At 42.4% G+C, this 20603-nt stretch overlaps 1 protein-coding gene across 3 annotated transcripts in view; it reads left to right on the top strand.

Annotated features, from left to right (window-relative positions):
- The window catches only part of BIN3 (bridging integrator 3), a 50544-nt gene that overhangs the window by 9498 nt on the left and 20443 nt on the right, over window positions 1-20603 (top strand). For 2 of the 3 annotated variants that reach the window (XM_018052318.1, XM_005683996.3), the window contains exon 2: window positions 18180-18228. Coding sequence is in view for 2 of the 3 variants with exons in the window: in XM_005683996.3 (XP_005684053.1) it covers window positions 18180-18228 (49 nt within the window). In the remaining variant the exon portion in view is untranslated. Of the gene's footprint in view, window positions 1-17948; window positions 18068-18179; window positions 18229-20603 lie in introns of all 3 variants that reach the window. The other variant, XM_005683995.3, reaches the window with a different exon arrangement.

Genomic DNA, 20603 nt, shown 5'->3' with positions numbered 1-20603 from the left:
CTGCAGAAGCTGCTGCCTTTCGCCCACCTTCCTGCTCTTGCCGAGACGGTGACTCAGGCCCAGACCACTCCCTGGGGAGCCAGGATTTCAGCCACTATCAACTGCCTCCTACTCTCTGCTCAACCTTCCCTCTCCCCACCACCCCGAACTCTGATCTTGCTCAGCTGGAGATATCTGGAAGATGGTGGGGTGGGGGTAGACTGAATCATTCCAGGGTTCTCTCCACCCCCGGCCGGGGGCCTAGGCCCATTCAGGCTCCATAGAAACAAATCCAGGAGGCCCAGTGAAGGCCAGGGAGAAGGATGTAGGTTTTAGCTTCTTTCAGCTCTTCTTGGCGGTGGACTAGAGAACTCTCCAAAGAAGGCAGGGCTTGAGAGATGAGCTGGGGTGACCAGGGGGATCCCCACCCAGCTGCCATCTGGGGCTGCCTCTCAGTCTCTGCCTCTGCCATGGAGGGGGTGGGGAAACAAAAGATTGAAAAACCCAGCAAATTGAAAAGGCACAAGAGCCGGTTTTGTAAATAGACATTACACAAGAGCAGGAGTTTTTTGGGAAAGGTTTTACTGAGACAGAATTAGCCAACTGGCATCCTGCTGCTAATAGAGATATTTACTGTTTGAAAAGTATATTTGTAGCTTTGGAGAACATCCTGTTGACTTTTCTTTATTGTGAAAGAAAATAGAACCCTTTCCCCCCTCTTCCCCTTTCCCTCTGTACACATAGAACTTTTTTTCTTTTTTTTTTCTTTTTTGAGGTGGGGCTGGCTGGGGGTTGGAGAAGGGCAAGGCTGAGAGAAATGTTTTCTCCATTTTGTCCCCGAGACCAAAATATTTCTTCCCCTGCCCTCTGATGCTCGTATTTATGGAATGGCAAGGAGAACCAAGTAAGGAAGCCCACTCCCTGGGTCGGGAGCTCACAGCCTTTCTGATAGCTCCAGAGTTTAGAGGTTCTCTGGGGAGCGAGCCCCATCTCTTCTCTGGACCTCTCCTGACTGCCCCCCTCCCCGCCTCCGCGCCCGATTCCAAGGGGAGAGCTGTGAGGACGAGGAGGAGAACAGAAGTCTGGAAGCCCAGTGAGCCCCTCATCCCAGAGCCCCAGCTATGCCAGGGCAGCAGTGCCCTCAAGAGATGCTGCCATGCTGCCACTCTTGCTGCTTCTGAGGACATCCCTGTGGGGGCCTTGAACCACAGGGTGAAATCCAGAGGTCAAGGAGGCGAAGAGGCCGAAGAGTCAGTTGCCTTAAAGTTGCTTTGCTCTCTCTCCACCCTTTACTACTTCAGCGGCAGAGAATCTGATCCTTCCATCAGACCACCTGCCCAAGTTCTCTGGCTCTTCCTCTGGCAGAGCAGAGCACATTTGCCCTTTGGCAGCCTGAGAAGAAACCCAGGAGACTCTTCTCCTTTCACATTTCCCCTCAGGCTCTTGAGAATGTGTTCCCTTGACCCATACGCTGCTAACTTGGCCAGGCTTTACTGCCAGCGCCAAAGGCCAGTTCTGTTCTCTCGGTCTCCACTGAATGTACTTTGCCTTGACCCCAGCTGGTGCTTGTGGCTGGTGATGCCTTTTTAGGTTTTTATTATAACTAGATAAGGATTGGGAGACCAAGGACAATGATACTACCTTTCTTTGTTCTGTATATAGCCTGATCTAAGAGTAGCTTTTTTCAGGAGCCCTAAATTAGAGTGTGCTATTTGATAGGGCCCTGAGGGCAATGGTCTCATTTAACTCATTCATTTAATCATTCATTACCTGCTTAATATGTGTGTGAAACCAGACTATAAGCTCCACAAAATTATAGAATCAGTCTGCCGTGTTCATCCTGAGATCCCTAATCCTCACACAGTACTAGGCATGAAGGATACCCTAATACATAGTCACCGGCTGTTCTTTCAGTAAAAGGTTGAAAATAGCACTGTGCCTAGCACAGCACTTGCAGGAGATGCACAGAAGCAAAAGTCAAGAGTCCCGACCCTTGAGGTGCTTCTGTGTTGTAATGAGAAAACCAGATGTGTACACATCAGAGTTAATTAACCTATACTTTTTACCAAATAGAGCTTACTTCAGTAATGAAAGGATGGCTCATTCTGGAGACATGCGTTCACACAGTTCATCACAGCACAAGGTCATCGGCGAACCAACTGGTCAATTAATGCATGCTGAAAAGGCATTGATATAATTCAAAAGTCCAATCTTTATATCTTTCAGTAAACTGGAAACTGAAAAATATTTCCTCGCTATTATTGGATTGGCCAAAATGTTCTTTCAGGCTTTTCTGCTATCATACAGAAAAAACCTAAATGAACTTTTTGGCCAACCCAATGGGAGGCTTCTTGGCTGAAACCAGGAGCCTTCTTCTTGTTCTACAGCAGAAGATTAAACTCAGAGATTCTTACTAAAGTCAGAAGCATCATTTTCTGCAATTTCTAGCCAATGCCATAATATAAGACAATAAATAGATATTAAATATTGGGGAAGAAGAAGAAAATCTCACAGTTATTTTTAAATGATACGACTATTTGGAAAACCTAGTTAGTTCTTTTTTTCTTGCCAGCCAAATTTCTTGGGCTTTTAAGACTAGGTTAAATATATAGGTGTGGTGACTGGTTGTGGGGTAAATATTTAACACCCCACAGCTTTCCTGTGTACCAGGAAGATGAAGTGAAAAAGAGAATCCATTCGTAGCATAACCAAAATATAAAATTCCATGGAATGCACCTAAGACATGTAGGGCAAAAAGTTTCACCAGTAAGTGTTCTTTGGGATGTTAATATTTAACAAAATAAATGTAGCAGACCTATATGAAAAAACTCTTAAGGCCAAAGGAAGTGATAAAAAGACTTGAATGACTGGAAAGAAATGTTTTGGCCCTAAATGAACAAACCTAATATAGATAAAGATATAAGTTCTTCATAAGTTAATTTATAAATAGAATGTATTTTCACTTCATGGCAAATAGATGGGGAAACAGTAGAAACAGCGACAGACTTTATTTTGGGGGGGCTCCAAAATCACTTTATTTTTTTAGGGCTCCAAATAGTCATATCATTTAAAAATAACTAAGATATTCCTCTTCTTCCCCAATATTTAATATCTATTTATTGTCTTATGTCATTGGCTAGAAATTGCAGAAAATGATGCTTCTGACTTTAGTAAGAATCTCTGAGTTTAATCTTCTGGTGACTGTAGTCATGAAATTAAAAGACGCTTGCTCTTTGGAAGAAAAGTTATGACCAACCTAGACAGCATATTAAAAAGCAGAGACATTACTCTGCCAGCAATGGTCTGTCTAGTCAAAGCTATGGTTTTTCCAGTAGTCATGTATGGATGGATGTGAGAGCTGGACTATAAAGAAAGCTGAGCACCGAAGCATGGATGCTTTTGAACTGTGGTGTTGGAGAAGACTTAAGAGTCCCTTGGACTGCAAGAACATCCAACCAGTCCATCCTAAAGGAAATCAGTCCTGAATATTCATTAGAAGGACCGATGCCACTCCAATACTTTGGCCACCTGATGTGAAGAACTGACTCATTTGGAAAGACCCTGTGCTGGGAAAGATTGAAGGCAGGAGGAAAAGGGGACAACAGAGGATGAGATGGTTGGATGGCGTCACTGACTCAGTGGACATGAGTTTGAGTAAACTCCAGGAGTTGGTGATGGACAGGGAGGCCTGGGGTCGCAAAGAGTCAGACACGACTGAGCAACTGAACTGAATTGAATATATTTTCAGTAATAAATATCCTGATTTAGAAGGGAGGATACAGCACATGATTTTGAATTTCATCTTAAATCTGAAAACAAAGTAGCCAAGAAATTACCTAAAAAAAAAATGTAATGAGAAAGATTTGAGTTGTTATAAACCTAAATAATTAAATCTGTGTTCGAAAGAGAGTGGACCTACTTGTGGTATAGGGTGGAAATGTTTAACACTAATAAAATGATTTTTCAAAGATGGATTAATTTTTGCGGGGGGACTTCCCTGGTGGTCCAGCAGTTAAGACTTCGCCTTCCAATGCAGGGGATACAGGTTCGATCCCTGGTTAGGGAGCTATGATCCCACATGATCCCTCGTGGCCAATGTAAAACAGAAACAATATTGTAACAAATTCAATAAAGACTTTAAAAATGGTCATTTAAAACAAATATATATATATTTTAAAGATTATTTTTTAAAATCACGTTAAAGCAACTGGCTAACCATACACTCAAACTCTACATGGAGTAAAGATTTAAATATAAAAAACAAACCACTAAAATTCATTTGGAAATGCAAGGGACACAGAATAGCCAAAACAGTCTTAGCAAAGAAATTCAAAGTTGGAGGACTTACTCTTCCCAATCTCAAAACTTACTACAAAGCAACAGTAATTAAGACAGTGTAGTACTAGCATTAGGATAGATATGCAAATCAATGGAGTAGAATAGAGTCCAGAAATAAACCTTTACATTGACGGTCTGTTGATTTTTAACAAGGATGTCAGGACAGTTCTACGGAAAAGGAAAGTCTTTTCAACCAACAATATTGAGATAACCGCATGGCCCCATGCGAAACAATGAAGTAGGACCCTTACTACACTATGCGCTAAAGTTAACAAAGGATCAAAGACCTAAACATAAGAGCTGAAACTAGAATGCTCTAAGTAAAGAAAACATAAATGTGAATCTTCCTGACCTTGGATTTGGCAAAGAATTCTTAGATACAAAAACCAAAACCACAAACAACAAAAGAAAACATAGATTTGGCTATTTCAAAATCTAAAACTTTAATTCTTCAAAGGACACCATGAAGAAAGTAGAAAAAAACAAATCACAAATGACAGAAAATATTTGCAAAACATATCTGATTAGGGACTTGTACCCAGAGTATATAAAGAACCCTTACAACTCAACAGTTAAAAGAACATCAAGTTTTTAAATGGGCTAACAATTTGAATGGATGTTTCCTCCAGAGAAGATACGCAAATGACTAATAAACACCAAAAAAGATGCTCAACATCATACTCATACATGCCACAACATGGCTAATCCTTGAAAACATTTTGCTCAGTGAAAGAAGCCAACACAAAAGGCCACATGTTGTATAATTCTATTTATGTGAAATATCCAGAATATGCAAATCCTTAGAGACTGAAAGTGTCTTTCTGCTACACTACAAAATAGTTCAGTTCAGTTGCTCAGTCGTGTCCAACTCTTTGCGACCCCATGAACCATAGCACGCCAGGCCTCCCTGTCCATCACCAACTCCCAGAGTCCATCCAAACCCTTGTCCACTGAGTCAGTGATGCCATCCAGCCATCTCGTCCTCTGTTGTCCCCTTCTCCTGCCCTCAATCTTTCCCGGCATCAGGGTCTTTTCAAATGAGTCAGCTCTTTGCATCAGGTGGCCAAAGTATTGGAGTTTCAGAATTCCAGACTTGTACTGATTCTTCAAAATCAGTCCTTCCAATGGACACCCAGGACTGATCTCCTTTAGGATGGACTGGTTGGATTTCCTTGCAGTCCAACGGACTCTCAAGAGCCTTCTCCAACACCACAGTTCAAAAGCATCAGTTCTTCGGCACTCAGCTTTCTTTATAGTCCAACTCTCACATCCATACATGACCACTGGAAAAACCATTGCCTTGACTGGACAGACTTTTGTTGACAAAGTAATATCTCTGCTTTTTAATATGCTGTCTAGGTTGGTCATAACTTTCCTTCCAAGGAGTAAGTGTCTTTTAATTTCATGGCTGCATTCACCATCTGCAGTGATTTTGGAGCCCAGAAAAATAAAGTCACCCACTGTTTCCCCATCTATTTGCCGTGAAGTGATGGGACTGGATGCCATGATCTTAGTTTTCTGAATGTTGAGCTTTAAATGATGAATGACTGCTAATAGATACAGGGTTTCCTTTTGGGTGATAAAAATGTTCTAAAATTAGTGGTGGGAATTCTCTGGCAATCCAGGTAGGACTCTGCTTTCACTGCCAAGGGTGCAGGTTCAATCCCTGGTCCGGGAACTAAGATCCCACAAGCTGCACAGCATGGCCAGAAATAAAGTAAAATTAGTGATGAGAGTTGTACAAGTCTGTGAATATACCCAAAACACCAAATTATACACTTAGAATGAATCTTATAGTATGTGAATTTCATCTCATAAAGTTGTTATTTAAGATTAATAAAGCAGGTTCTGAGTAGAGGTGACAGGTTGTGGGATTTGTGAGAGAGAAACTAGGTGTATATAGTATAATATAATGTATCTATATATATAGCACATTATACATTATACTGTGTAATATTATACATCTAGTTTTATCTCCGTTACAAATCCTACAAGAAACACAGTGAGGTGATTTTTTTTAAATCATGAATCTACAAATTCAAGGAAAATAGAGACATCAACAACACTTGGTTTTCATTCGTTTCTATGCATATTTGTATTTCTTTTTTTATTTCTTCTGTGATTTGTTGGTTATTCAGAAGCGTGTTGTTCAGCCTCCATATGTTGGAATTTTTAATAGTTTTTTTTTTCCTGTAATTGACATCTAATCTTACTGCATTGTGATCAGAAAAGATGCTTGGAATGATTTCAACTTTTTTGAATTTACCAAGGCTAGATTTATGGCCCAGGATGTGATCTATCCTGGAGAAAGTTCCGTGTGCACTTAAAAAAAAGGTGAAATTCATTGTTTTGGTGTGAAATGTCCTATAGGTATCAATTAGGTCGTCTAACTGGTCCATTGTATCATTTAAAGTTTGTGTTTCCTTGCTAATTTTCTGTTTAGTTGATCTGTTCATAGGTGTGAGTGGGGTATTAAAGTCTCCCCCTATTGTGTTATTGTTAATTTCCCCTTTCATACTTGTTAGCATTTGCCTTACATATTGTGGTGCTCCTATGTTGGGTGCATATATATTTATAATTGTTATATCTTCTTCTTGGAGTGATCCTTTTATCATTATGTAGTCTCCTTCTTTGACTCTTTTCACAGCCTTTATTTCAAAGTCTGTTTTATCTGATATGAGTACTGCTACTCCTACTTTCTTTTGGTCTCCATTTGCGTGCAATATCTTTTTCCATCCCTTCACTTTCAGTCTGTATGTGTCCCTTGTTTTGAGGTGGGTCTCTTGTAGACAGCATATGTGGGGTCTTGTTTTTGTATCCATTCAGCCAGTCTTTGTCTTTTGGTTGGGGCATTCAACCCATTTACATTTAAGGTAATTATTGATAAGTATGATCCCATTGCCATTTACTTTGTTGTTTGGGGTTCAAGTTTATACATCTTTTCTGTGTTTCCTGTCTTGCAAAAAAAAAAAAAAAAAGACCCTATTTTTAAAGCAAGCTTCATATATATATTTTTATAATCTTTGTGATTTTGTTTTGTTTGTTTTTTAAATATTGTATTTTTGAGAGTCTAACCTCTACTCTAGATTTTTAATCTTTGCTTTTTGGTATTTGTTATCAACAACACTTGGGATTTAGAATGCAGTTACATTGAGTAATGGACTTTGCATTTCCCAGGAAGCCAGATCATCAACTGGCATTCAGGAAAACCAAGAACTTCCATCATAAAATCCTCGAAGGTTCAGGAATTGGTGGCCCTAGACACCTCTAGAAGTGAAGCGAAGCCAAACACTCAGGTTAGAAAGACTGGTTGAAAGCTGCCTATGAAAAAGTTGAGAGTCCTACCATCTCCTCCCCAGCTCCATTTCCCCAGAGACTGTCCCCACCTCACCCTAGCAGAAGAATGAAAGGGCTGCACCCTGAAGAGTGTGAAGCAGAGAGTTTCTCTACAGGGGCACACAAAAGTGGATTTACTGTGTGAAACTAATAAAGCCTCAACTTCAGGGCCCCTTGCTTACATGGACTTTGTCCAGGGCCCTGGTAGGAAACCTAGCCATGTGTGCAAATAATCCTATTTCCATAAACTTCGGAAATGTATTTATACTGCACTCAGTTAAGAATACCTCTGCCTTCCTTTCTTCCATTTTCTTTTTTTACTATTTTTTTTTTAGTACAGTTGATTTACAATGTTGTGTTAGTTTCTGCTGTAGAGCAAAGTGAATCAGTTATACAAATACTTGTATCCATTCTTTTTTAGATTCTGTTTCCATGTAGGTTGTGTGTGTAGGTTCCCATGTAGGTCAGTCACGTCCAACTCTTTGCAACCCCGTGGACTATGGCTCACCAGGCTCCTCTGTCCATAGGATTTTTCAGGCAGAAATACTGGAGTGGGTTGTCATTGCCTTTTCAGGGGATCTTCCCAACCCAGGGATCAAACCTGAGTCTCCTGCATCTCCTGAATTGGCAGGCAGGTTTTTTGTTTTCTTTTTTTTTTTAACACTGAGCCCCTGTGAGGCCCCCCTTACACATTATTACAGAGTATTGAGTAGAGTTCCCTGTGCTACACATCAAGTCCTTATTGCTTAGTTATCTATTTCATATATAGTAGTATGTATATGTCAGTCCCAAACTCCCAATTTATTCCTCTCTGATCTTTTTGCCTTGGTGACCATAAGTTTGTTTTCTACATCTGACTCAGTTTCTATTTTGTAAAAGGTTCATCTGTACCATTTTTTTAGATTCCACATAAAAGCGGTATCATATGATGTTTGTCTTTGTGTGACTTCACTCAGTATTACAATCTCTAGGTCCTCCTTTTTCTTCTATATACTCCTCTTCATGTCAGGCAGCTTTAGAGTAGCCTAGACCTTTTTTGAGATGGGACAGGATTGGGGTGGGGGGATGTTGAATTGAAAGTTTGCTGTTTTGACTTCAATTTGTAAGGAGATTTTTGGAAATCTTTAATAAACCAAGTGACAAATTATAGACTCCTAAGTTGGAAATATACAAAGGATATACCTTTTTTGGACGTCTTCAAATTTATTTTATAGTTAAAAGAAAAATTTGATAAAAATAAAACACAAAACAAGTGATGGGGGGGGCAATGAAATCATAGATATTATTCTGAAATCAAGTAAAGTGTAACAAAACAATGTCACATTGTACCGAAAGCTAGCAATTCATTCAGAGAATAGATCAGTTTTAAATAGAAGTGATGATTATTTGATAATCCAGCTAATGAGGAGGAGCAAATCATATGAACATGTTGCTAAAACATTTAAATTTCTAATGGATTTAACATGAAAGGCATAACAAAGAAAACATAAAACTCATGGTATGCCCTCCTACAAGGACATCAGTGACAAGCCAGTTTCTCTCATTAATTCAGAGAGCATTTAAGATTAGTCATTGTACAAGAAAATCTGAAATGTGCCCTGAAATCTTACAGTTTACTAATGAAAGAAACATGAGATTTTCATAAATTTTACAACAGTCCTAAAATTTATATTTATATGTTTCCAGTAAGCTGCATAAAAAAGCTTTTCTAAACTGTCAGTAATAGAAAACAAATTTCAATCAACGCCACTGGAAAAAAGGCTGAATTATCTTTCTTCTCTCTAAGAAAATGATTTATCAAGTCTGTGTCATATGAAGAGGCAATCATAGACTATGTAGCCGAAAAAAAAGTAGAGAAGTAAATATAAAGGTGTGTCGGGCTCGCTCAGTCGTGTCCGACTCTTTGCGACCCCATGGACTGCAGCCCACCAGGCTCCTCTGTCCATGGGATTTTCCAGGCAATAGTCCTGGAGTGGATTGCCGTTTCCTTCTCCAGGGGATCTTCCCAACCCAGGGATCGAACCTGGGTCTCCCACATTGTAGACAGATGCTTTACCGTCTGAGCCACCAGGGAAGTCCCATGTTACCAGTAAGCTGCATAAAAAAGCTTTTCTAAACTGTCAGTAATAGAAAACAAATTTCAATCAATGCCACTGGGAAAAAGGCTGAATTATCTTTCTTTTCTCTCTAAGAAAATGATTTATCAAGTCTGTGTCATATGAAGAGGCAATCATAGACCATGCAGCCAAAAAAAAAAAAAAATGTAGAGAAGTAAATATAAAGGTGTGTCAGGCAGATGATTAATAAAAATATTAGGTTAGTCTTGATTTTCTGATGTTCATGTTATTTGTCAGGTTTTATAACTTGTAATTTATGATGCTCTTTCTCTGTCTAAATAAACATTCACTATCAGACCTATTTTTACATTTGCAGCTTTGCAATCTCTTTCTGTAAAAGGGCATGCAGAATTGTGTACGCTTCAGGGCCACAACACCTAGACCCGCTTCAGGCGCAGGTGCGGGTAGGACTTCACAGGCGACCAAGTGGGTGAATGCATATGGAGTGCTGACACACCCCTTCCCCACGTGCACACACACGGCCTCGTCTGCTCCCTGCGATCCCAGAACAGTGAGCTAGGTCTTTATATCCAGTGCCTGGGAGTGGAAGAATCGTCTCTAGGGAATTTCACCTCCCTCAGAGAAAAGATCAGCTACTGACATCAAGGATCCCCTATAAGACTCCTCAGCCAGATCATCCTACACAATAGACAGACACTATTCATGTACTCACAGCTGCCTTTTGGGTCCTAGTCATATATTTGAGAAGATAACCAAGTACTGCTCATCCAAGGGACATATTTAGTGTGAAAAACAGAGACTAAAACAAACCGAAAAAGCAACTTGAAGGGAAACTGAGACTCTAAAGGAAGAGGAAGCTCTTTTCAAAGCTCTCATTGAAAGTTTCAGATAAAGCATCTGATAAGTAAAAACAAGTTACTCTTTTTTTGAAAAGACATCCTGAAAATTAAGAAGAGCTGTTGAAATGAAAAACGTGATAGCAGAAGTGAAAATCTCTTTAGAAATATTAAAAAGTAAGGAAACATTGAGGAAAAAAAAAGAGAAATTAGAGGACCAACCAAGGTCAGAAATTTTTTTAAAAGGCAAACAGAAAATGGGAGTGGGTCATCAACAACAAAGTCTCCTTTAATCCAAGAACTAAAGATTATAAATGGCCAACTTAACAGAGTCCTGTGAATACCCCAGCACAATGGATAAAAACACCACAAGGTACACTGTTGTGAAATTCTGCACTGCAGAGGACACACATCTGATCCTCGAAGCTTGCATGAAGAGAATAAAAAGCAGATCCCATGCAAAGGTTTGGGAATCCGAGTGGCTTCAGACTTCACCACCTAAAAGGTACTGGGAAAAGAGAAGCCAAGGAACCAGTGCCTTTGAGATTCTGGAAGTCATTCCCAGCCTATAATTCTATACCCAGTCCAAGTAACTATAGCGTGAGGATAGGGTAAAAAGAGTTTGGGTTGTGCCGTCTCAAAAATGATCTCCAGGACTTCGTTGGTGGTTCAGTGGCTAAGACTCCACACTCCCAATGCAGAGGGCCCAGGTTCAATCCCTGGTCAGAGAACTAGATTCCACATGCTTCAACTAAGACCTGGCACAACCAAATAAATATATTTTTTTAAAAATGATCTCCCTTACACTTTGTCCACCCAAATGAGGACTAAACCAAGAAAGGAAGACTCAGAGTCCAGGTGGAGAAGCTCCTAGGAGAGAGGCCAAAGAATCCCTGTGAAGATGGTGATGGCAGAGCCCAGGAGAGGCAGTCCATCCAGACTAGGTTCAAAGCTCCAGTAGAGACTTTCAGGAAGGGAAGGTGATAGAATACCTAATACAAGGGAATGTACTGAGTAGAGTTAGACAATTGAGAGAGGATTAGGGCTCAACATAGAAAATTAAGCATGTGAAAGTAAAAACTATTTTTAGGGAAACTTATGCAGTGTTCGGAGTTCTGTGTTGCTGTTTAACAGATTACCTCCCTCCCCACCCAGCCACCAACAGTGCCTCCCAACAATACCAGTTTCAGATTGTCAGGAATTTGGGAGTGGCTCAGCTGGGGAGTTTGGCTTGGGAACTCTGCTGTCTCCTGAAGATTTGGCTGAGGCTGAACAGTCTGCTGGCTGCCACATGCAGGAAGGAAAACAAATCACATTATGTTCCTAATAGTGTATTTCATATGAATCTAACCAGATCACAGTATAACTCTATTGAGAAGACAGGGTTGCAAATATGCCTTTGGTAATAGGGGTGAAGACCCAAAAGAGGTGCATGTGTTTGTTTAGTTAAATCTTCTTCCACGATAAAAAGTCAATAGCTAGGGCCTGAAACCTAATAATCACTGAGCGGCAATGCTTACATTTTCTATTTAAAGATGCAAAGGTACATATCAAAAAACAACCACAAAAAAAGAACAGCCAAGTTAGAAGTGCTCATCTCAAGCAATTGAGATTGGGGAGCCTAGAACCTAATGTTTTGCCTAGCAAACATTGTTCCCTTGTTAAACAGTGCACATGTATAGCTTTAATAAGAGCAAAGCTTAAAGAGGAAATCATAAAAGTAATAAATCTAGATGAATTTTTCTGTGTTGGGGTGGAGGAGGCAGGTCTTTGTAGGATATCAAAAGAAGAAATCGTAAAGGAAAAAGATAGACTTGGTCATTTTGGCTTCATACTAATTAAAACCCTCTGTCCGTTAAATACACACACACACACGTATAAAATGGAGAGGAAAACAGTAAGCCAGGAAAAGAATCCTGATACACTGTCCAAAGCGCTGGTAGCAAAATAGAAACTATTTCAGTCCTTTAAAAATATATAAACTGTTTCAATCTGTCTCAGGATCCATTTGGCAAGTGAATCAAAACCTTGAACCTGCAGGTATCCTTTGACCCAACAATTCCAACTAATTGTAACTAATCCTTGATGTGCCCAAAGATTTAGCCATTCCTTTTCATTTTCAAGAGAAGAAAAACTTGAAGCAGTTGAAATGAACAGTAAGTGAGCGATGTGAGTACAAAAAGAAAACTAGTGGTACAGTTGATTAATGAAATACTAGTTAGCTCTCAAAAGGCAGGGCTAATTATTATACAGAGTGAAGTCAGAGAAAACAAATGTCATATTTTAACACATACATATGCAGTCTAGAAAGATGGTGCTGATGAATGTAGAAAGATGGTGCAGGGCAGCAGTGGAGATGCTGACGTAGAGAACAGACTTATGAACACAGGGGAGGAGGGAAAGATGAGGATGAATGGAGACAGAAGCACGGAAACATATGCATTACCATATATAAAATAGATAGCCAGTGGGAATCTGATGAATGACTTGGACCTCAAACTAAGGCTCTGCAACAACCTAGAGGGGTAGGATGGGGTGGGAGGGAGGTTCAGAGGGAGAGAATATATGTATACCTATCACTGATTCATGTTGATGTATGGCAGAAACCAATAGAATATTGTAAAGCAGTTATCCTTTAATTAAAAACAAATATAAATTAATTAAAAATAAATAATAAAGAAAAAGGCCAATGAAAACTAAGTTGGTATATAAAAACACTCCTGATATATAGTCCCTTTATTTTTTAAAAGTTGTATAAGTAATGCATCTACTGTATACGTGTGCACACTCATCTACACTGAGATTTAGGTGGTACTTTTTCTCTGGGATTTTGTGTGTTTGTATCCGTGTTGTGTTTGTCATAGTTTTCAACACTGATCAGGTGTTATTTTTATAGTCAAGAAGAAAAGTAAATTTTTTCTTAAGTTTATTTGAGAAATAGGGAAAGTGCAAAGAAGAGAACAGTAATCATATTCCCACCACCCAGAATTAACTACTAACATTTGGCATATCTGCTTCAAGCTTTGTTTTGTTTTGTGTTTTTTTTTTTTTTTCTGCAAATGTTAAAATATAATTAACACCAAAACACTAACCTTGGTTGTCTTTCGATAGGAGACTGGGGGCTGTTTGGGGTTTTTTTCTTTTTCTCCTCTTTCTGTCTCTTTTTTCTCTCTTCTAGGCTTTTCTATATTTCTAAGTTTTCTCTGATGAGCATGTTTTACTTTTTAAAGAGATGAAATGTAATCAACTGTAAAAGGTAGAATATTTTAAAATGCCAAATAAAGTCATCGACATTTCAAAGAAGGTCAGCAAAAGTTTGAGACTTAGAACAGCTTTGATGAAACCAAGAGAAGGGAAGGGTTCCCTGTGGGTGGAATGGCTGTATGTCCCAGTTGCCCCAAGTTTTATACCTTTAGTCCGGATGAAATTGTAAATAATAGTGTTGATGCTAAAAAAAAAAAAAAAATGGACATCCCACTTTGGGACAGGGATTTAGGATTTGGGGAATAAATGAACAGCCGCTTGGCTGAGTCAGGGTGGTAGTTGCATTGGCTGAAAGAGAAAGGAAGCTAAAAGGCAGAGCGAGACCGTATTAAGAGGCACAGTGACTACTGGTTTCGGAAGTCCCTTCACCAGTTCCAGGGCTGCTGCAGGAAATGTACACAATGAGCATCTTGTCCAGAAAGCAAGGAAGTACTAAACAAAACACACACACACTGATGTGGGTGTGTCAAAAGGACACAGGAGCCAACTAAAGGAGCTCCCAAAGCTGGAACAGTCAGAAGAACAAATAAAGTAGTATTGGGTTATAAATCATAAAATAAATATGCGTTTATACAAATGACTGAATAAATAAGTAAACGAAGAACAGAATTCTCCCGTGCAGAATCCCAAATGACTTGTGCCAATACTCTGCCCTCCAGGAGGTGGAGTATAACTCCTCCTTAAGTATGGGCTGTTCCATAGTGGCTTCCTTCCAAAGAGGGGAGGGGGCGTACCAGGGCGTGGGGGTGGGAAGTGACCATAGAGGGGAGAATCCCGAGAAACACTGCTTCAGCCCAGTGACCGAGGCTCACATCAACCGTAAGAAGTCACGCTAAGAGACTTCCCTGGCAGTCCAGTGGTTCAGACTGCGCCTTCCAGTGCGGGGGCTGCAATGGATCCCTGCTCGGGGAGCTAAGATCCTACATGCCTCGAGGCCAAAAGAAAAAAGCAAAACAGAGATCAGAAGCAGTGTTGTTTACAAAGTCAGTAAAGAATTTTTAGAAAATTCCAATGGTAAGTTTTTTTGTTTGTTTGTTTTGTTTTTTCAAAAAGTCACATTGGTAGCTCAAACCCCCCACAACCCGTAACCCCAATCCAGTCATGAGAAAAAGAGCAGACAGACCCCAGCCGAGGGACCGTCCATAGAATACCTGACCAGCACTCCTGAAAATGGTCAGGGTCATCAGAAAACAGGGAAGGTCTGAGAAAAGATCAAGAGGAGGCTAGGAGACTTAACAACTAAACGGAGTGCAGCAGCCTGGCTAGGATCCTGAACTTCAAAAGGACCTGAGGTCAAAACTAAGGGAATCTGAGTAAAGCACAGACTTTGATATCTCAGGACTGGCTTCTTAATTGTAATAAATATACCATGCAACTGTAAGAGGTTAATAATAAGGGAAACTGGGTGTGGAATATATGGAGTTAGGGACTCTTCACAATTGTTCTGTAAACCTAAAACTTTTAAAATTAAAAGTAACTTTTTTTTAAAAGAAAAGCAGTCTTCAGGCAGGGAGATGGCTTTTGAAGAGGTGAACTGAAACCTGATCAGAATTGAATGATAAAGTTCTAGGTGATTGTCAGTTGCTGACAGTGCGATTACAGAGACCTGGCTCCGTCTACACGGTGCATGTAGCCTCTCATTTGTGTAGAAGCACCCCTTTCAGCACCAGTCTCCTGATAACACGGTCCTCTTTTTGTGTCCTGTCTCATAACCATGAACCCTTTGTAAAATCCATAGTATTTTAAGATGAGGTATTGTGGTCAGATGGTTTTTCATAATTCCTTCAAATATATGGGAAGGAATGTGTTCGTGTGAAAGAGTATTACACTCTGAGAAGCCGAGAGAAACATGGACAAATCGAGGCCCTGACAGTTTGTTCTGCGTCCTGTCGTTGCACGACCCTGGGCCCGTCACTGCGCCCCGCCATATCTCCTTCTCCATCCACCAAATGAGAGGGTTGAACTGGAAAAATTTCTATGGTAACTCGCAGCTCTAAAAATACCATGATTCTAAATTAAGATTTAGAGAGAAAGAGGCTGTGGCACCACAAATAATGGAACCGAGGTTCCTAATTCCTTTGTCTCTAGTTGGCGGTGATATGTGTGTGTGTTAGCTGCTCAGTCACGTCCGACTCTTGCAGCCCCATGCACTGTAGCCTGCATGTAGGCTCCTCTGTCCATGGGACTTCCCAGGCAAGAATACTGGAGTGGGTTGCCATTCGCTTCTCCAGGGGATCTTCCCAACCCAGGGATGGAACCCGGGTCTCCCGCACGGCAGGCGGGTTCTTTACCATCAGAGCCACCAGGGAGGCAGTAGTACCAGACGCCAAGCTAGAATCACTTTGATGGCTGCTCCGAGTCATGTTTGGAATTCTCATCCTGCTCCCCACATTCTTGGAAGGGAAATTCAGTATAGAATTCAGGTTTTAGATAAGCTGAAAGGACCACCTAGTCCAACTCCTTTGTTTTATAGTTTGTCTAAGAAACTAGTCAGAGGCAGAGACCAAGGTTTCTGATTCCTGGTCTCGAGCTTTTTATAGGCCTTATGCTTGCCACAGAGCGGGATCAGTCCTTTTGCAATGCCACCAGGACCTCATTTGCACTGTTACCAAAATGGTCCTTGAAGGCAGTGTCTCACTGTCCAAAACCATTGTATCAATCAGGGGAAAAGTAACTGGGGGGAGGGGGAGGAGTCTAAGGCTCTCCCCTTAACCTGTCTTCTTCAGGTCTGAGAAAAGGAAGTAGCAATTTCATTTTTTTCCCTTTGCTTTTCGGTTCCATCGCTTCCCTTTCCCTGGTAATGACACAGCCAGAGCTAATTTGTTTACAGAAGCCACGTGAATGAGCCAGCCGCCAAAGGGTTAACACTCCCAAATTACGGGGCTGGGTTAACAATAAACAGGATGTCCTCCAGAAATTAAATTTAAACCGCTGTGACTCAGGCCGGCCCATCCTCTCAACCAGATCGTTGTCTGGGGTTATTATCGGTGGTTAATTATACCATTGGGTTTAGTGGCAGTGTTGGTCACTGCGGGCCAGAAGTCAGGCTCCAGGAGAGGGATGTGTGTAGGGAGGGGGTGAGGGATGCGGTGGGAGCGGGAGGTTTGAATGGAAGGGACCACTGGTCCTGAGCCTGGAAGGAGAGCCTTGACGGGGGTCCAACCCGCACCCGGAGGGCTCTTCCCTGAGCTGATCCCAGCCAGGAAGGCTTCCCTCCCTCCTGCCTGGGTAGGAGAAGCCTGTGCTTCTGTAGCTGTTGGGTTGCATTGTGGCTTCTTTAAGTCTCAGAATTACAGGATCGTAGAATTTTCAGCACCTGAAGGAAGCTTGTAGACTTGTAGACTCCCAGTTTAATCCTCTGGTTTCCCAGAGTAGGAGATTAAGTCCTGGCACAGTCCTGGGGAAGGGCAGCCTGTCCGTGAGGGGAGGTGGGGTTAGACTCTTCCACCATGACCTTCTTCCCATCAGGGCAAGCTGTCTTCCATTTCCAGGTGGACAACCTGAGGGGCAGAGCTTCCCAGCAAGTTCGAGTCAACCTTGAGCTGAATTCAGATTCTTCACCAAGCTAGCTTTATTTAGATGTTGTCAGTTCTTGCGGGACATAACCCAGCCTGACTGATCCTTAATGCCCCTGCAATTTGTCCTCTCTCCCCAGCCCCACAAGAAGCTCTCCACAGTTTCAGAATTTCCCTGGTGGTCCAGTGATTAAGACTCCATGCTCTCAATGCAGGAGGCCTGGGTTCAACCCCTGGTCAGGGAACTAGATCCCACATGCTGCAACGAAGACCCAGTGCAACCAAATATATAAATAAATACATATTTTAAAAATTCAGGTTAAAAAAAAAATGCCCTCCACAGTGTGTCTCTCTCTAGAAAAATAGGGAAGCACCTACTACAGATGAGAGTGGGTTTTTTGTTTGTTTGTCTTCTATGCATTTATTTATTTGGGGGGAGATGATAGTGGGTTTTGTGGTGGTTTTTTAAAGGCATGTTTTCAAGGATGAGAACTGTCCAGGTGAGCATGTGACGTCTCTGCCCTAGCCACTCCCTAAGATGCAAGCTTTGTAGTGACTGTTGCTAGTACAGTGTCTCGCCTTTCCTGGCTTCACCTTTGCAGTGTATTTAAACAGCAGACAGTAGTGCCCAGGGCATCTCCATCTGCGTGTCCGTGGAGGACCACTGCTGCCTGGCTGCTGATGGTCCTCGACCCAAGTCATGTGGTATGAGTACCCTAAGGTGAGGCACCCCTTCCAGGGGAGAAGTGGCCGTACCTCATTGAATCTTTTCAGCCACGTCCTTCCCCATTTCTCCTAACCTCCCTCTTCGTCTCTCTCTGTCTCTCTCACAGGATTCCTTTCAAGATTGGGCAGCCCAAGAAACAGATTGTCCCCAAAACAGTGAGTAACCAGTTCTTTGACTCCGAGACGCACGTGGCCTTTGTATAGAACCGGAGCTTTGACTCAGCGGGTCATGGGATGGAGAAGCAGAGCCGGTCTTATTACTCCCAGTCGCGTCACTCTAGGGTCTCGCGTAGGTGGGGGCTTGCAGGGCCCTCCTGTCCCAGGACATTTTATTCTCTCAGGTCAGCCTGGGCCCCTCCCCCTCCTTAGGGAAGTGGCAAGCGTGGGTCACAAGGTGACAGACACACTGCTTCTGAGCAGCCTGTCACAGGGGTCTGGCTGTGACAATCTGCACTTTACTAAAAGCATTCATGAAACTCAGCAGGGATGTGCCCCAGACCTATATCTCCGGCCTCCTCAAGCTGCATAACATCCCAGGGAGCCTCCCTGGGATGCCCAGGTCCCCTTCTCTCTGCTGCTACATTCATTCCTAGGCAGGACCCAGAGCCACTCAGAGGAAGGGCATGATTGACTCCTACCCTCCTGTGAAAAAGCAGAGACATCATTTTGCTGACAAAGGTCCATATAGTCAAAGCTATGGTTTTTCCAGTAGTCATGTTCGGGTGTGAGACTTGAACCATGAAGAATGCTGAGCACTGAAGAATTAATGCTTTTGAACTGTGGTGCTGGAGAAGATTCTTGAGTCCCTTGGATGGCAGGGAGATAAACCAGTAAATCCTAAAGGAAATCAACCCTGAATATTCATTAGAAGGATTGATGCTGAAGCTCCAATACTCTGGCCACCTGATATGAAGAGCCAGATCATTAGAAAAGACCCTGATGCTGGGAAAGACTGAGGACAGGAGAAGAAAGGGACAGCAGTGGATGAGATGGTTGGATGGCATCACTGACTTGAGTGGACATGAGTTTGAGTAAACTCTGGGAGATAGAGAAAGACAGGGAAGCTTGACTGGCTACAGTCCATGGGGTCTCAAAGAGTCATACATGACTTAGTGACTCATCGACAACAACCCTCTTGTAAGCTCACAGTTTTTACCCCCGTTTTATCATCCCAACCGAAGAGGAGGAGAATCTCGATTCTCAGGAAGTTGGAACTGTGCGACTTCTCTGGTGGTCCAGTGATTGGGACTCTGCCTCCACTGCAGGGGGCACAGGTTCAGTCCCTGGTCAGGGAACTGAGATCCCACATGCCGTGCGCTTAGAGATTGTCCAGTCCAGCCTCCAGTTTTCCTGATAAGGAGACCAGTGGCCGTAGAGTTGTGGTGACTTTCTAAGGTCTTAAACCTAATTCTGACAGAGCTGGAATTAGGACTCGTGTTCAGGACCCTTGCCATTGCTTTGTACATTCTCACTTGGACTATGAAGACCTGAGATTTTGAAATTCTAGTCAGGAATGGCCTCTTCAACCCCTCACCCACAAATCTGAGTGAGACTCATAAGGGTCTAATGTGGGAGACCATAACTGTAAGCCTAGCACTTGTCAGCCTGCTGGAGGCTCTGCACTGTCTTCCGAGCCACTGGCAGTTCTTGTCTTAATAACCTTGGCTCAGGACTCAGGACCAGAGAAAGCAATGGCACCCTACTCCAGTACTCTTGCCTGGAGAATCCCATGGATGGAGAAGCCTGGTAGGCTGCAGTCCATGGGCTCGCACAGAGTTGGCCACGACTGAAGCGACTTAGCAGCAGCAGCAAGACTCAGGACTGGGTTTGGCAGCAAGGGAAGTTCTGAGCACATCTGAGCACTGGCTTCATCTTTGGGAAATCCACCATCAGGTCACTTAGGAGGAAATGGGCCTGCATTAAAAGATCCCTCCTGTTTTTCAAGCAAAGGCAGGCCAGGGACAGACTCAGAGCTTACCTCCCATGCAGAGGCTGAGCAGCTGTGGAGGCTGAGGCGCAGAGAATCTGGGCGTGCTGCAGCTGGCCACAGGAAGTGGGAAGGTGTGGCTTTGAGTCTCCAGAGTTTAATCCAGGGCAGATCTGAAAGGGAAGTGGTTTCGAGAAGGGTCTTTTATTCCCAGCACTCACTACCAAAAAACAAGCAAAGAAACAAAAATGTCTCTTAACATCCTAGCCTTCATCAAAATAGGCTTTGTTCTCCGTGAAAAAGTATAGACGAGAATGCAGTTTCTAGCTTCCTTGGCAGACTTCGCTGTTGGAAAGTCTCTGGGTCTTCTATTTGGGGGAATGGCCAGGACTCCCCAGAGGAAGGGCAAATGGCAGACTCAGTGCCTGTGGATGGGCCCAAGGCCTCCCTCTTCCCTTCCTAGAGTCCATCATGTTTGGGACAGAATTGTAGTCCTCTCACTCCTGGCATCAGCTCCTCCAGACAGACTGGGTAGCACCGAGTGGATTTGTAAGCTTCTCTGTCTGGATTCCTGTCCTGGCCCTGCCACATGCTGCCTGTGAGC

This window comes from Capra hircus, chromosome 8 (assembly GCF_001704415.2).
Source record: "Capra hircus breed San Clemente chromosome 8, ASM170441v1, whole genome shotgun sequence".
Classification (NCBI taxonomy): Eukaryota; Metazoa; Chordata; class Mammalia; order Artiodactyla; family Bovidae; genus Capra; species Capra hircus.
The sequence above is the reverse complement of the archived record's forward strand: the minus strand, read 5'-3'. Positions and strand labels throughout refer to the sequence as shown.